Source organism: Sceloporus undulatus, chromosome 2 (genome assembly GCF_019175285.1).
Source record: "Sceloporus undulatus isolate JIND9_A2432 ecotype Alabama chromosome 2, SceUnd_v1.1, whole genome shotgun sequence".
Taxonomy (NCBI): Eukaryota; Metazoa; Chordata; class Lepidosauria; order Squamata; family Phrynosomatidae; genus Sceloporus; species Sceloporus undulatus.
Window position 1 is genome coordinate 157,010,435 of NC_056523.1, and position 17,259 is coordinate 157,027,693.

A 17,259-nucleotide genomic window follows, 5' to 3' on the forward strand; every position below is an offset into this window, starting at 1 on the left:
GGGGGGGGGGAGGAGGAGGAGGAAGCAGGACTCTGAAGGAAAGGAAAGCGAGTCATAGGGACTCCCTCTCTCTCTCTCTCTCTCTCTCTGTCTGTCTCTCTCCCCCTCCCTCTCTTCCTCCTTCCTCCTCCCTCCCCCCTCCATTAAAGCCACGGAGAGGGAAAAGAGGAACTTTTGTTTTGTCTTTCCTCTGTTCCCTCGCCGTGGTTTTAATGGAGGGGAGGGGGGAGGAAGGAGCTTGAATGCCCCCAGGACCTGATGGGGGGGTTCCGACCCCCCACCCCCCCCCCCCCCCGGCTACGTCCTTGCTAAGGCTGAGTGAGTATGGCTAGCTCAAAGTCACCCAGTGGTTTTCCATGGCCAAGCAGGGATTTGAACCCTGATCTCCCTTGTCCAACACTCAAACTACTAAATCACACTGGCTCCTGTAATAACATTTAATTTTCCAGAATTAAGGGGTTTTTGTTGATATTTCTTTTCAGGACTTTAGGGAAGCTCTTTTTCATCTATAAAAGAGATTTCTAGATTGTCTTTCCTTCACTTGAGCAAACCTGGATACATGTTCCTCTCATATATATTGTTATAATGTCTATGTTGTACAAACACACAATTTGGCCTCAACTCATGCACTGTAGATGTATTGCAACTCAGAAGTGCACCATTAAAATTGATGGACTTTGTATGAGAGAGATTGAGACAAGAGACATGACTAACTCTGGCCTCCCATAGTATTAGTCCAACATTCAAACCACTACTCCAACACTACTCTGTTTCTCAGACATACGTTCTTTTGATATAGGGGGATCGGATGATCGAAAAGATAGGGACAGATATGGTATAGTCCCAACTAGCTGTTGGCATTCACTTGGTCTCTTATCCTCTGCAATAAGTTGCTATAGAAAGTGTTCCCTGAAGGCAGCAAGTTTGAAAGATGGTGTTCTACATAAAACAATTACTTGACATAAAACACATGATTAAGATTTGCATCAGTGGAAACAAGAGTATGAATTGTTCTTGGAGCATAGCTCTTTGCTATATAAAGGGCCCACTGAAAGCCAGCATGATATATTGCTTAGTATCAGATTGTGGTCTGGAAGACCTGGGTTCAGATGACTGTTTAGACATGTAGGTTAATGAAGGGTCAGTATTGCCAAGCAAGATCATTGTCTCTCAGCCTAACATACAGACTTGTCGAGAGAATAGAGAGGGAAGTGCCCCTTTCACTGCCTGTAGCTTCTCAGACAAAGAGTGGAATAAAAAATGTAATAATGGCATGGAATTCTGTATGAAACAAACTTCCCAGAATGAACCTCAGGTCCACACCGATGCACTTAACACAAAGACTTAAGTGGGACAAAACAAACAATATGGATGTTGATTAACTTTCAAAGTTAAAGCTAATCTATTGCCACTACAACTGTTTTGCACTTTTAGTCTGGCTCTTCAGCAAAAACCTGTCTGACATGGGAGGCCCTACCAGCAGCACTGCTACTGTCACCATAGTCTCTTGCCTTAAAGGAACATGCACTCCCACCACCACAGAAATGTAGTGCCATGATAAGTTACCCTAGTTCCAAGAAATGCTGTTTTGGGCATCTTTTTCTATTGATTTCCCCTTGGATGAGGGAATGGTTACACTTGTTGGAGTCATCCCCAATGAATATGTAGAGGCAAGACATCCAGGATATTGTGGGGAACAGAAGAAGCTGGGATGTGTAGCTAAACAGAGCTCTAGCAACATGTGGGATAAAAAGATCAAGCCATTTGGGAGAACCAGACTTTGACTTCAAAGATAAGGAGAAAATGTCAGGGTGGGTCTGTGTTTCCTCAGACCATCTTCCACAACATGGGAGATCTTTAGAGACTCTACAATGGCAAATAAAAAAAAAATCATATCTATGGGTCTCCATGCTGTCCGAGCAGCAAAATATTACAAAATCTAAAAATGCATGTTACAGTAAGACCTTTATTATGTCAACAAAAGACATGTTGGATTTAGAAGCCTTTGGTTGGTCTAATAAAGGTATTTTGGATTTTGTTATACTTTGCACTGGGAAAGCATGTGTTTTCCAGCAGTCTTCCTGAACACCTCTCCAGATTCCCACCCCAGCCTCTGTATGTAAGAATGTTGAAAATTATATTTGGTGGATAAGGACTTACCTTCTCTTCCCTATTGAAAATCTGACCATGGTTAAGCTTGGAATAAACAAGCCAGAATTATCTATAGTAAGGCTTGGGCTCCCATACTTTTCTTCCTTTCACTTCTTTTTTGGCTTAAAAGTGGAATTTGAAAGCTTTTGTTTCCATTTTTAGTGAACCACAGCTTATGTCATCAGTCTGGATAAAACTATCTGTGTATGTGCCTTCAAATTGACTGTTGATTTATGGCAACCCCATGAATTTCATAGGGTTTTCTTAGGCAAGGAATGCTCTGAGGTGATTTTGCCAATTCCTTCCTCTGAAAGATAGCCTACAGCATCTGGTATTCGTTGGCACTCTCACATCCAAGTACTAACCAGGACTGGCCCTTCTTAGATTCCAAGATAAGATGGGATCTAATGCATTTCAGTCCTCGTGGATAACATTATACACCATGATTTGGCCAAGTGGAAGTTTCTGTACCCTTCTCCTAAGAAGGCTGGAGAAGGAAGAGCATAAGCCTGAGGTGTGCAGTACTCATTCCAGCTCATTCACATCACACAAAACAATTACATATTCACTGATTTGGAGTGAAAGAACAGTGTGCAAATTTCTGAAATTTGTTTGATGTACCCTGTTTCTTCACCTTCAAAAAGAAATCACATCTCCATAATTGGATGTGTGTGAGAGAGAGCTCTTCACTTATAAATGCCAGTTTTGATTACTTAAAATATGTCTTTTATTTAATCCTTAAGGGGTTAAGAAATATTTTTTTAAAAAGATCCCTGATTCACATTTTTAATATGTAAATAGAACAAGCATTGAACATCTAAAATCCAGCAGTCATCGTTTTATTGAAACCAGTGGAAAACTCAAATGCCATAAAAACACCCTGTGGAAGAAAACCACTTCTGTTGTAAATTCACAGGACTGAAAGCATTGCAGTAGATTAATTTGTCCAATCTTTAGTCCAAAGACAGAGTGTACTATGTTTGAAGCATTCCTAACAAATGCCTTGCAAGCCTTTACATTAAAATCCACCACTAAGGATTTTACACAACATACTCAGGCAGCATATTCTGTTGCTAACTACTAGTAGTACCACTGCCTATTTTGTCTTTCTCTTACATTTACCAACTTTAAAAAAAAGTATTGCTTTCCCCCCTTAGTTTCAATAAATTCATTAATAAATGTTCACCATTTTATATATTTGAAAACAATCAGTATGCACCCCCCAGGTAAATGTAGAAAATGTTTCTGCAAAGTTAACTGTTTGGACAAGAACCACTCTTGAACTGCACCCTTAATACTCTTCACTTTTAGGCTAAACATATTCAATTCTTTCAACATTTTCCAACAGCCCATTTTAATTTTCAGTTCTTCAATCAATTCTTTCCAGCAGAAGAGGGGAACTTATATCTGTGTACTCACAAGTCAAGCAGCACTTTCCCCCATAGTGGTATTTTAATTTTGCTATTTTAGCATCCATGTGGGATGTGGGACGCAAAAGAAAACAATTCTACAACTGAGAGAATGAGACAGATGTTAAAAATGTCCATTGCAATGTGAATGGCAATGTGAATATAACATTTTGGATCTCTAACAGAGAGATACTGAGATACTGTTATTATTGTAATTAATTTTTTAGTATTTATCCCACCTCTCAAAGTTGATTAGGCACTAGAAACACTGGTATGGCCATTTAGACTCATTAAAATGAGACATAGAACTAGGCTTCTATCATTTCCAAGTTACTACTTAAAACATTTATTCTGAAGAACACTTTCATAGTACAGACAATTTTGTGCTTTTTTCTATATTATAATAAATTATTGATGCCTGAATATAACATTATTGATGCCTGGCTACTAAGTGGGGAGGGGGATATTCCATGTTGTAATTCTTTACAAATTCACTCTCGAGAACTATGAGAAAAGTGCTCTCCTTGGTGGAGTCATGTGCAATAATTTTGTTAAACCAAATTAAATCAATCATGCTTCATAAAAGTGTGTGTGATAGGAATATTAAACTGGTTCTAAAACATGAACATATGGGAGTCAGTGAAATCTCTTGCAGATAAAATGGGTTGTGACTGTCTGTGTAATCTTTAGCCAAGTCACACCACTGGATCTACTCTGGGTTTCAGTCTGAACTTTTAAAAAAGTTATTTAGGATGTTATCAACTAAGAGAGAGTAAAGGAAGACCTTAGAAAATTACAATATGAGGGAGAAACGTCTGAATTTGAAAAACAATTGTGTTTGATTAGTCAAACATATGAACTATTGCTGAGGTTTAGTACTGAAGAAGAATAAATTAAAGTTAAATGGTCAACAAATCTGGGGAAAATAGATAGATAAAGCAATGGGGAGGATATTTGGAATAAGGGATTAAAATTTACTTGCTCCTACATCCTCAAAGAAACCTATCCATGGTATTGGATCCTATCCCCAATCAGTTTAGCACCTTGGATAGGTTGCTCAGATTCTTGACTAAAACCCATAATGCAATGGTTCTCAAAACCTTTGCCTTTGTGACCCCCCTTCACATCTACATATTGACGTTATGCCCCCTGGCTCTTGATGTAGTCTATCAATAAAAATATTTTGTTTGTTTAGTGTGCATATTTTTATTCATGTATATTCATATTTTAACTTCTTGTAAGGAAATAGCTCTCTTCCTCCTTCCTCAGGCAGAGGCTTCAAATGCTCTCCTGGCCATTCTCTTCCCCTCCAAGACATAAAAGGTTTGAGAAGAAGAGGAGGCAGAGTTGTTGTTATCAGGGCCTCCATGTCTCGCATCCCCGCCCCCATGAGCAACGCTGGCAGCCCCACTGCCATAATGGATTCACTGCCCTGCTGGTATGGAAGGCAACAGCCATCACTGATCATACTTGTGCTTTAAAAGACTGAGTAGCAGACGGGAGGAGGGGGATAGAATTCTTTGACAGCCATCACTTACTTTGAGGCTCAGAATAGTATAAAATATGCAAAGCATGTTACAGTACAGGCTGTTGCTACACAAGCAATATATGAATTCTCAAAGCTATGTTTGGCAATCTGAACATAAATTTTCTCTTCTCTTACTCATATCCTGGTGTAAAGTCACTGTATCTTCCATCTGTTGATTCTTACGGGAAAATTTAAATGACTTTTTGTTTCTTTTTACAGCAAACTTCCAAGCTGGGCAAGAGCTGTTGTCCCCAAAATATTTTATGTTACAGAGAAGGCGTGGAATTACTACCCATACACAATTACAGGTACATTGGCTTGTTTATTTGTTTGTTTTAAGACAGACTGATTTCAGTTTTAAAGGGTTGTTTTATAATGAATAAATTGGCATAAGCATTTGTGGATTTCAAGTCTGCTTCATCTGATGCATGAAGCGTGATCCTCATCTGCAGGCATACATCAGATTATTAGGTAGGATGAGAGGAAGAATTGTAAGCAGTGAGGCCAGAGGGAATTAAATTAAAAAATAAATTGAATTCATGTAAAATAAAAGCACAGTCCGTTGGCAGAGACAACCGATAACCCAGGGTGCATCTACACTGTAGAAATATTTTTTATTTATTTAGGTATTTATATCCCGCCCTTCAGCCCTAATGGCTCTCAGGGCGGCTTACAATTATTTTTAATCAGACAGTTCCCTGCCCTCAGGCTTACAATCTAAAAGACACGACACAAAAGGAGAAGGGAATGGTGGAGGGAAAGGGGATGAGGTCCAGTGGTTCTTCTCTCCCTCTGAGGCCTGGAGCAAGGCAGATGGATTGAAGGGAGGGCTCTTCCTTCTTCCAGGCTAGTCCTGATGGAGCTGGACCTGCCTGGTGAACTCCCTCTCAGGCCGGCGGATGGCAGTTATGGAGAGTGGAGTCTCCTTCCTTCAGGCTGGCCCTGATGGAGCTGGCCCTGCCTGGTGATAATAATGCATTTTGACACCATTTTAACTGCCATTGCTCCATTCTACAGAATTCAGGATTTGGCAGAGAAGGCTAAAGACCTTGTAAACTAGAAATCCTAGGATGTCATAGGATGGAAGTAAAGCACTTAAAGTGGTGTCAAACTGCATTATTTCTACAGTGTAGATGCACCCCAGTCAATTTAGTAGCAGAGTTAAATAATTGCTTCAGTGGGACAGGGAAAAATGTCTCTATTTAGACCTAGATGAGGGGAGTTTACTAAAAATTTGTAATTTAGTGGTTTTAAATTGCAGTCCCCCTTTGAAAGTCCTTTGTTCAAGGATGACCACCTGTAGATCAGCAGTAAAGCTTGATATAGTTTCCACATATTCTCATTCTTGGCATTCTGTGAGATAATGTCATACTTCATGCTGGCATATGAGTAGGTGCACAAACCTTGATGCTGTGGTTGATGTTTTTGTTAGTTACAACAAAAACCTGAGCAGATAGGGGGACCGAACTGGCATCTGGTTCTATTACTTGATCTGGTCCCTGTTTTTTTGGTGCCCATTTTGTGCCCTGTTGTTGCTGGCAGGACCTATTTTAGGCTAGGTGGTTGCCTTTAAGCAAGGAATGACCTATCAGCCAAGGCCTGTGACAGGAAATTATCATAGTCCAGAATGTGCTGTAGATTCTTGATTAGATACTGGAGAGCTATAGAGAGCTACAACTGATATTCTGTCACGTTCTCTTCTAGAATTGTCCTATAGTAGATTGTTCTTGGTACCAGTGTGGCTTTGTTGATCTGCTTTAAAAAATTGAATTGAATGATTGCTGTAGTCTAAGAAAAGTCTAATGTAAATCCTCAAGTTATGAGTCATTGTCCAGAAAATCAGAACAGATGTGGTTGTACATTTGGGTTAAGCTGTAGAAAGTGGATTTTGTGGTGTGTTCTAGATGGCAGGAGGCAGCATTTCAAGATGTGTAGCAATCAGTAGACTGCTGATCGGTGTGCCTATATGTCCATTATGTGGGTACATGTAGTCTCCATAAAGTACACCGGTTGGCTGTACTCGTGGTTGGCTTCACTCCTCCTGAAGCTGCTCTGAGTTGTACAGGGCTTCTTACAGGGCTGGGCTTCTGAAATAATTGGGTAAACCTATGAAGGCACTAGGAGAGCTTCCATACAGCTCAGAGCAGCTGCAAAAGGAGTGGCAATAAAATCAAGACTACATTCACAGCCACACTCGCAGTGGGTTCACCAGCTGCTCCCTCCAAGGTGGATAAATGTTGCTGAAACTTGATTTTTGAAGTCCTGGTGGAACGTCTCAAATGCCATTCAAGTACTGAAGGTACATCATTTCCATCTTATATGATTTCTTACAATTCCACAAGAACAACAAATTGTGATATACCTGCAATTGGGGATAACGCTTCCTGCATCTGATGAAGTAAATTTCAGTCTTTGAAAGCTGGAGCCATAATAAATATAGTTTTTAAAGTGCAACATGACCCTTTGGAGTTTATCAGACAAGGGAAATTGGAACTATAATCCAATGGCAATCCGAACGCAATCATGGGGTTTGATGTTACTGCGTGATAGACCACCACACGCAATTTCGGGCAATGGGAAGTCAGTCTGAACGCAATCATGGGGTTTAACATTATTGTGTGAGAGGTGCTCACATGCAATTTTGGACAATGGCAAGCTATTTTCGGGCAATGGGAAGTCAGTCTGAATGCAATTCAAATTCACGTAAATTCACTGAACTAGAGAATTCACGTAAATGCGTTCTGGCCCCACTTTCTTTTCATTCAAAATTAAGAGAAATTCCTCCTGTGTGATAAACTCCTTTGATAGCTAACCTATCTGCATCTCTAGAAATTTCTACAATTTTTCTTTTCAAAAGTAATTTTAAAAAAGATAGCTTTGGCCTGTTACAGACTGCCAAAATAAAGCTGCTTCAGGTCTCTTTGGAGGTATGCTATTTAAATGATGCATGCATCCTAAGAGTCTGGAGGTCGCACCAAAGCCACACTCAGTTCCTAAGCACTGGAGTGCAGCTTTTGGTACAGCTTCCGGATTCTTAGGATGCATGCATCATTTAAATAGCATACCTCCAAAGAGACCCGAAGCAGCTTTATTTTGGCAGTCTGTAAGAGGCCATAATGTATCTTTTAGATTTTAGTGTAATAGATCAGAGTTATTCCATCTTGGCCTTCATCCTTGCTCTATCCTTTGATGGTTCCTAGATATATTTGTGGCCCAAACATATCACCACGTGCTGTAAGCGCCAGTTCACACTGTTGCTATTACCTGTTTCAGCTGAGGCTAAAATAGACAGCTGGGCTGCACAAGGAACTTTACATCATAGATATAAGAAGGAAACCGAAGCTCATCCAGCACTTGTTGTGTGGCATTTTAAGGTCCACCTCAGTGCATCAGAGCTCCCAATGAAACCTAACCTTGCAAGAAGGGCAGGTTTGGCCACTGACTAGATCTGAACTGTGACAAGACAGGTTGCAATGGTGCAAATTGTTTACTGTACCACAGCAAAATCTGACCTGCAGACCTAGACTTATCTTTTTATCTTTATGGAAACTGGCTTACTTCAATGGAGACAAATGCCTGAGTAAAGGGAGGGAGAATAAGAATTAGAAGACCCACTATCCTGGCAGAAAGAATCAAATAGATTTTTCCCTCCAGCTGACCTAGGTGAGAGTTTAACATGTGCAGTGCCTTTCTGGGGACTCCCTAGGGAAAATCCATTGTGATACCAGGCAGCTGTTTACAATACATACTCAGTGTAGCAGCAGCAAGTCACTTGCTCTGAGGTAAAAACTAAGGGTCCAGCCATGTGATTGATGCTTGCTGCCTTGTTTTGACCCAAGAGTGATCAACTTGCCAGGTCCATGCCAGGCAGCACAGCAAGACATGCATGTGAACAGCCACCCAGCATCGCAATAGAGGTGTTCCTTCATTTTAACCTCAAGGCTAGTGGCTTGCTAATGCCACACCAGGTAGCACAGTGAGAGGCATTGTAAATAGCTGCTTGGTGTCACAACAGAAGGCTTCGGATATTCTGGGGAAATCTGGAACAAATAGTGAGTTTTTTAAAACCATTCTAAAGGAGGGAGTGCATTGTGTGGACTATTTACACGAAAACTGGAAATTGGGCCATGTGTCAGAGTGAGCAACTTGCTGACTCAGCACCAGCCAGCACAGCATCGCAATAGAGGGCCCCAGGTAAGAGGAGGATATTAGGGCAGCTCCAGGGTCAGAATACTCCAGGCTGCTTCCAAAGTATCCCGGTCCATGGAGACCCAGCCATAGCGGGGGCAGAAGATCAAGAATTATGCAGGAATATTTGCTGCCTTTATGTTTCAGTAGCCCTGTTTTCTAATTTTTGTCTTGCCAGTTATTAAACCAGTTATTAAAGAAATAAAATAGAAATCTTGGTCTTCTACACTGTGTTCTGTCTCAAATAATCCACAGGGACTACATTATTATCACTAGTCAGCTCAATTGTTAAAATTTATTTGCATTTTAATTAAAGCTATGTGATCAGCAAAATAATTATATCATTGTTTTTTCTTTTTCTTCTCTTTCCATTGGGCAAACTTGGATCAGAATACACGGTAAGTTTTTCTTACTCTTTGTCATCTTAATTAATTTTGAGAGAATTGGTAGTCAAACTATGCAGTGGGCTCTCAAAGTAGTTTAATAGAATATTCAATGGAAGATGGATAGTTCTTTTATATAACTGGATATTGTAACTAATCTTAGGAGGATCTTATCAATTATTTATCCTAATATTATGATAATTTCAAAAACTTGATATATTTTGCCACCCATTAGCAGTAATTTACACCATTTACACCATGATCGTCCAGTTAGTCTGACATCTATACCAGGGAAGATTCTAAAGCAGATTATTAAACAGAGAGTCTGTGAACATCTAGAAAGCAATGCCATAATCACAAAAAGTCCACATGGGTTTCAGAGAAACAAGTCATACCAGTCAAACCTGATCTCTTTTTTTGATAAAATTACCAGCTTGGTAGATGAAGGTAATGCTGTGGATATAGTATATCTTGATTTCAGTAAGGCCTTTGACAGGGTTCCCCATGATATTCTTGCAAACAAGCTTGTAAAATGTGGGCTAGACAAAGTAACTGTTACATGGATTTGTAATTGGTTGACTGGCCAAACCCAAAGGGTGCTCAACAATGGCTCCTTTTCATCCTGGATTGAAGTGACCAGTGGGGTCCCACAGGGTTCTGTCCTGGGCCCAGTGCTATTCAACATCTTTATCACTGACTTGGATGACAGAATTGGGGGCATACTTATCAAATTTGCAGATGACACCAAACTAGGAGGAGTAGCTAATACTCCAGAAGACAGGACCAAAATTCAAAAAAGCTGGGCCAAAGCTAACAAAATGAACTTCAACACGGAGAAATGTAAGGGACTGCACTTAAGGCAGAAAAATGAAATGCACAGATATAGGATGGGGGACACCTGGCTGAATGAAACTACGTGTGAAAGGAATCTCGGAGTCCAAGTAGAGCACAAATTGAACATGAGTAAACAGTGCGATGTAGCAGCTAACAAAGCCAATGCAATTTTAGGCTGCATCAATAGAAGTATAGTGTTTAGATCAAGGGAAGTAATAGTGCCACTCTATTCTGCTCTGGTCAGGCCCCACCTGGAACATTGTGTCCAGTTCTGGGCACCACAATTTTAAAAGGACATTGAGAAACTGGAGCGTGTCCAAAGGAGGGCGACCAAAATGGTGAAGGGTCTGGAAACCATGCCCTATGAGGAACGACTCAAGGAGCTGGGGATGTTTAGCCTGGAGAAGAGAAGGTTAAGGGGTGATATGATAGCCTTGTTTAAATATTTGAAGGGATGTCATACTGAGGAGAGAGCAAGCTTGTTTTCTGCTGCTCCAGAGAACAGGACCCGGAGCAATGGATGCAAGCTCCAGGAAAAGAGATTCCACCTCAACATTAGGAGGAACTTCCTGACAGTAAGGGCTGTTTGACAGTGGAACACACTCCTTCCTCGGAGTGTAGTGGAGTCTCCCTCCTTGGAGGTCTTTAAACAGAGGCTGGATGGCCATCTGTTGGAGATGCTTTGATTGAGATTTCCTGCATGACAGAATGGGGTTGGACTGGATGGCCCTTGCGGTCTCTTCCAATTCTATGATTCTATGATTCCATAATAGAAAAAAATCACATAAACATAAAAAATAACAAGGACTTCAAAGTGCTGGTAGTCAAGTTTCAGTTTTTATTGTATCTTTTGTTAACTTATAAAATGGCCATCAATTTAGCTACAGCATCTGGAGAACTCTGCAATCTTAAGACAAAATTAAAACTTGGGCTCAGTGCCCAGAAAAGAGTATAAGAAATTAGTGTTTTTTAATGCAGAAATGAAAGATACAGATACAATTGTGAGTGTACTATACTGAACAGAATAGATTTTTACCAGGCTCATTTGGTGAGCACATTGGAGAGCCTTCTCAGTGTCTGTTCCTAGACTTCGAAATTTCCTCCTGGGGTAGATTCAATCTGCCTCCTTTCTGTTGTCTTTTCTCCAATGGGCAAAATTGTTTAAATAGGCCTTTGGTTCTGGCTAACCAGTGTGGACTGGTGTATAACTGACTATACTGTTTTAATATGCATTGTGTTTTTAAGTGTTTTAATTGTTTTGAATTTGAATGTTTTATAAATAGTTTTTTAATTGAATATACTCTTTGAAAGACCATATTTTCCCTTACAAACCAGCTTATGTTTTGAGTTCTGCAGGGGGAGGCCCTTATCTCTGTCCTCCCACAGGTACATTTAGTGGGAACACAGGAGAGGGCCCTCTCAGTAGCTACCCGCAGGCGCTGGAGTCCCCATGGATAACAAAATATAATGACATAGCAAAATGGTGTCCCTTATAAAAAATGGAAAATCAAGGTTTGGTATTTGAAATTTATACTTTTTTGAACATTTTCAAATCGTATATCCATGTATAAGAAGGGCCAGCTGTATTTTGCAGATCAAAATATTCTGTCTCTGCTGTATTGTCAATGTAAAGGCAGTAGTTTCAAACTTTCATTTACTTCACTAATATTTGATCAGGCATACACTATGGCATGATTATATGTTTTCAGTTATAGACAGAAATACTATTATAATTTTCATTCAGTGTGTAAAGTGCTAAGTGGACAGACAGATGATACATTCTAAGGAAAAACAGACATTCATGGCAATATATTTGTGCAGCACATGTGCTTTTGATTGTTATACAGCTAGAGTGGATGCATCAGACATTCCACACTCTGTCAGAAAGCAACAGCTTCCAAGCTTTGTCTAAAATAAATTGGTTTACTTTTAAAGTGTTGAAAAGCTTGAGATGTGTGCAGCAGTAAATATCAAACACAGCCTCTCTCTACTAGCTCTCTCTCTGTCTCTCAGGAAATGGTGTCAATTTCCTTGCTTTCTTTCCTGAGGGCAAATGCTTATTCATTTCCTGCCCTATTAAAGAAATTCAGCCACTCCATTACCAACACTTTCCAATAAACTAGGTTACCATGCCACATTGGACATGCGAAGACAATAGACTACAGATTTATTGTTTACTTCTATCGGTTGTAACTATTCTGTCAGTATAAGTGGCAGTAACAGGATCTGGAGCCTGCCTTACCCAATTTTGATGTGCTTCCACTCACCTAATAACATGCAGGTTTTAGTCAAGGAAAGTTGGCTGCTTTGCAAAACCATTACTTCCCACTTCCATTTCAGGATGCAGGTTAGATGACAAGAACTGAGTTTATACTGCGGTGGAGTGAAATGGGGAGGAAAGAGCATTGGATCCATTAGTCAGTGTTACAAAGCAAATTACTTATTTGTATATAGTACCAAGATCTGTCACATTGAAAGTATCATTCCTGGTTTTTCCCCAAAATGCCAATTTTTAGTGACAGAGCAGTAATGTCTTAACACCACATAATTAAGGTCTTGGGGGAGAACAAGATGTGTCCCCAGTGTCAGCATCAGCACATAGCATCCACTGTCCTTCATACATATGGACATGGGAATGTACTTGCCCAGCTAATGGAGGTTCAACTCCAAACTTCTGCAGATGATACAGAAAACTTGTAACATTTCTAATGTAGATTCAAGCCTTGTTTGAGGACTGTAATACCTTTTTCTGCCTTGGTGAATCAGGAAATGGAGAAGTGAAGTGGATCCCTGTTGATGCTGCATGATTTCTCTTTAGTTTTTGATACCACATTAACCATAGCAACATTCTTGTGGGGATTGGATTTGGCAGGCATCTTTTTAAAATGGTTCCAGTCTGATCTGGTGGATATATTTTAGGAGACTGTGTCTGTTCTTAGTGGGGTGGGGAAGAGATGGCCCACAGACCACATTTTTGCATTAGCTCCAGGGGTCCCTGTGATCCCACACCCAAAAACCATTTTGGGAGTGATTTGTGTGTGCCATTCTCCAGTTGGACAATAGCATCAACCAGTGCCTCTGAGGTGGTGAAACTGACCACTCCTTGTTGAATTCAGACCATTCACTTACTATCTTTTTGGATAAAAGGCCCACCCAGGCCTGAAACAAGTAAGGGATTTCAAAAATCCACCAAATGCAATGAAGTGGCCAACAGTACCCCCTCTCCCCAGCATGGGAGGGAGCACTGTTGGTCACTGGAGGAGAGTGAAACAAAAATGAAACAACATCCTATAGTTAGTTCCAGTTAGAGTACACCCATTCAATCCATTGTTGAATGGTGAGCCAACATGTAGGGAAAAATCTTATAGATCCAATGGTTTACTCTATTCCAGACTAAAATCTGATTTAGGCCAATGTTTGTGGATGGGCAAAAATGGGAAGTGCAGTCCTCCAGGGTCCCAAGGGACAGAGCAGTTTATCTTGCCATTTTATGAGAGACTTCAGTTTGTAATGGGTCCAGTAACATTAGTGGAACCAAAGGTAAACCAAAACGGCTATAAAATTACCACAGTACTGTCTCCACATTTGGATGGAATTAATGGAAGTACTGGTTTACAATGTTCTACTCACCAGGAACTTCCACCAGTACCATTCACTTTCCAAAATATATTAAACCCATTCTTTGTCATTTCCACTTGCTTATAATTTTTATAGTCGTCTTATTAGCCATAGAAATCCTTAAAGGCATGAAACCAGATGGTCTTAATCAGTGGTCCCCAAACTGCGCCCCAAACTGTGCCCTTTAAGAGATTTTGGACTTCAGCTTTGGACTTCACCTCAGCCATATTGGCCAATAGTCTGGAATTCTGGGAGCTGAAGTCCAAAATCCCTTAAAGGGCACTGTTTGGGGATCACTGGTCTAAATGATCACTTTCTCCTGCTTCTGCAATGCATTCAATATCTTATTCCCTGCTCCATGTCTCAACATTGTGTTGCAGAACTGGCCCACTCTCTTCTGAGTTTTAGGAATGACCCAAATACTTTCATGTTGTTATTTCCCATCAGGTCAGCTTTGACTTGAAATGAATTCACTCTCACTATGAATGAGATACCTCCTAGAGCCTTGCTTTCTATTCTGCTTTAATCTCTTTCACTCTTTTGTTACAGCAGTGTGTTTTTGGCCTAGACCCATTGTTTAATGTCCCTCTTGTGCTCTTCTTTTAATTTTAAACGTATTTATTTGTATTTAATCTAGAGGCCGTTTGAGGGGTATGAAAGGCAGGGCAGAAATTTCCTGAAATATATAAATAAATATGGATCCTCAGCAATATACTTCAGGCAGTGGTGATAGATGATAGTCTCTAAAGCAGTAGCAGCTGCAGCTATCAGAAACAGTCTCCTGCTCCTGTAGATGGCAGCAAGAGTTCAGCGCTGCCTAACGGTAACACCTGCAGATTGTTCCAGAAGAGTGTGACTTGGCAGAATGCTGGAGAGGCTTTTCATTTATTTTAACTTAATTAAAATTAAACACGTCAAGTGATTATTTAGATGACACAACAAATCTTGCAACTGTGAAGGTCAGTCATGAAGTCTTGAAGATTCTACATATTTGAGATCAAATTATCTGTCTCTGATGGCAATAATATATTCCAGTGGTTATAGGGTGGCTGCACTCAAGAGCTAGATGACCTAAAATGAAGCCTGTATAACCCAAACAAATAAGCAAAGCCAATGCCATTCATCCTGTGGTTGAAGAGCATAACAGGACAAGACTGTCCAGAGAAGCAACAGGCAGGCAGATAGTGAATCGGCAAGAGGAAAGTAAGAATAGGAAGATCCTAGAAGCAGAGGGGAGATGGCCTAGCAGTGTATTCTTTCACTCAGAACTTGCCTAATTGAGTGAATCAGCAACACTAGCTGAAATATAATGGTCATTGGCCAGAATTGGATCTTTTGGATCACTTGACTCTCAGGATCTAACATGGTTGATGGCTTGACTTTCTTCCAGTGTCTCCTTGAATTTGAAAACCTGGTGCTGCAAGAAGTCAAAAGCAGGTGCAGCATACGTGTACAAGAGGTGTCTAATTGCATAGCAGAAGACCCTCTGAAAAAATAATGGTTAAAAAGGGAAGTTACTAATTAAAGATACAGTAATCCATACTAGACAACTAGTAATTCCATTGAGTTTAGGACCAAAAGCTTTGTCACAAATCAGGTGTGAAAAATGACAGAACACATAAAACCTTGGAAATCATCAGTTTAGCAACTGTAGTGTCTAGGTTCTCCGTAGAAACTGAATGACGTACTTTCTGAATAAAGCAGGTGGTATGAAAGCAAATCTATTTCTATGAATGTGCCTTCCCTACTCTGGAAAACAATTACATTTATTATTTGAGAGACCTGAACTAATTTCAAGTGATTTAGAATTAATATTTCTAAAGAGCAAAGAAATTAGGGATGACTTCAGCATCTGTTTGGCTTTTCTGTAAAAGGTTCACAGTGGACATTGAAACAAGAAATATTGTTTTGCTTGATTGTGAATCACAGGTTCTACTTAGGTGAAAGAGTAGCAAGATACAATTTTATTTATAAAATTATATTTTATTTCAGAACATGGTACTCCTTTCAGCTACTTCAAATGCCATTGCTATGGCAAGGCTGATTTCGTAGTAGCCACCTTAGGCTGACTGAATAATGCTATGTATTTTGTCTTCTGTGCCTTCTAATTCTTTGCCACTTATTTTGGTTTACATATATTATACTATCTTTGTATTGCTTCCTTATTGGCATAATAACATTAACTAATCATCGAATTAAAAATAGCCTTTTTTTAAAAAAGTGCCTGCAGTGAATTGAAAATCTAGCTGTGGTTTTCTGTAGCTGGTTTTCTCTTCTCCTTTTGTCAAGGAAGTACTCAAAAAGATGTCTTGGCATTTAAACTAGTTCTCTCCTGCTTTAATTCCATACCCTCCAAGACTACACAGATGAAAATAGGGATGCTCATGCATTCTTGTTATGCTTTTGTTCTCATCATACCTATGAACATTGTGTCAGAAGTTGCATAGGCATCTTACCTGACATGGTACGTTTAGAAGTTGGGGTAATGAGTTCTGTGGTAGTATGGCATTATAAAGCAGTAGTGATCTCACATGCAGGTGATGGTAAATTAGTACTTGGCTAGGCACTTATTTGCCACTGCTATGTAGTAAACTATGCATGGCTAGGCAGTTACAGACAATGTCATCTCCCGGTTTCCATATCATTGAGGCAGTGACATGCTAAGTCTTTGTCTGAGCTTGAAAGGAGCTGTCCAAGGTCTGAACTCATTTAATTGGCCTTCTTTCTTAAAAAAATAGAAAGCATGGGACACCTAGATCCTAGTCTAGATAAAAGATAAAATCACAGACCAAGTAAATTCTTCATTGGCAGGGCTGGCCCTACTATTAGGCAAAGCTGAAGCAGCCTTCTCACATAACAGCAGATTTGGAGTGTCAAATAAAGTGCAGCAAATGTTTATTTAATATGTTACGCATGCATTTTTACTGCCAAGGATCAAAAGAGGTGCTTGTGAATCTTTTTCTCTCATGTGCTAAAATAACCTGCTGTACAACAATCCTACACACCTGCCTAGGAAACAAATTGATTTGGGGAGCTGCAAGGTAAAGTGAGCCCAGAAAGCTGGGTGAGGGAGTTCAAAAAGTTACACTGTGTTACAAAAATGTATTAGTGTTTTGGTGATTTGGAAGTAGTTTTTTCAGTAATATAA

At 40.0% G+C, this 17,259-nt stretch overlaps 1 protein-coding gene across 3 annotated transcripts in view; it reads left to right on the top strand.

The window, feature by feature from the left end:
- PITPNC1 (phosphatidylinositol transfer protein cytoplasmic 1) overlaps window positions 1-17,259 on the top strand; it is a 177,431-nt gene that overhangs the window by 98,694 nt on the left and 61,478 nt on the right. For all 3 annotated transcript variants that reach the window (XM_042454823.1, XM_042454825.1, XM_042454826.1), the window contains exons 3-4: window positions 5,308-5,396; window positions 9,667-9,674. In XM_042454823.1, coding sequence (XP_042310757.1) covers window positions 5,308-5,396; window positions 9,667-9,674 — 97 coding nt within the window. The remainder of the gene's footprint in view (window positions 1-5,307; window positions 5,397-9,666; window positions 9,675-17,259) is intronic.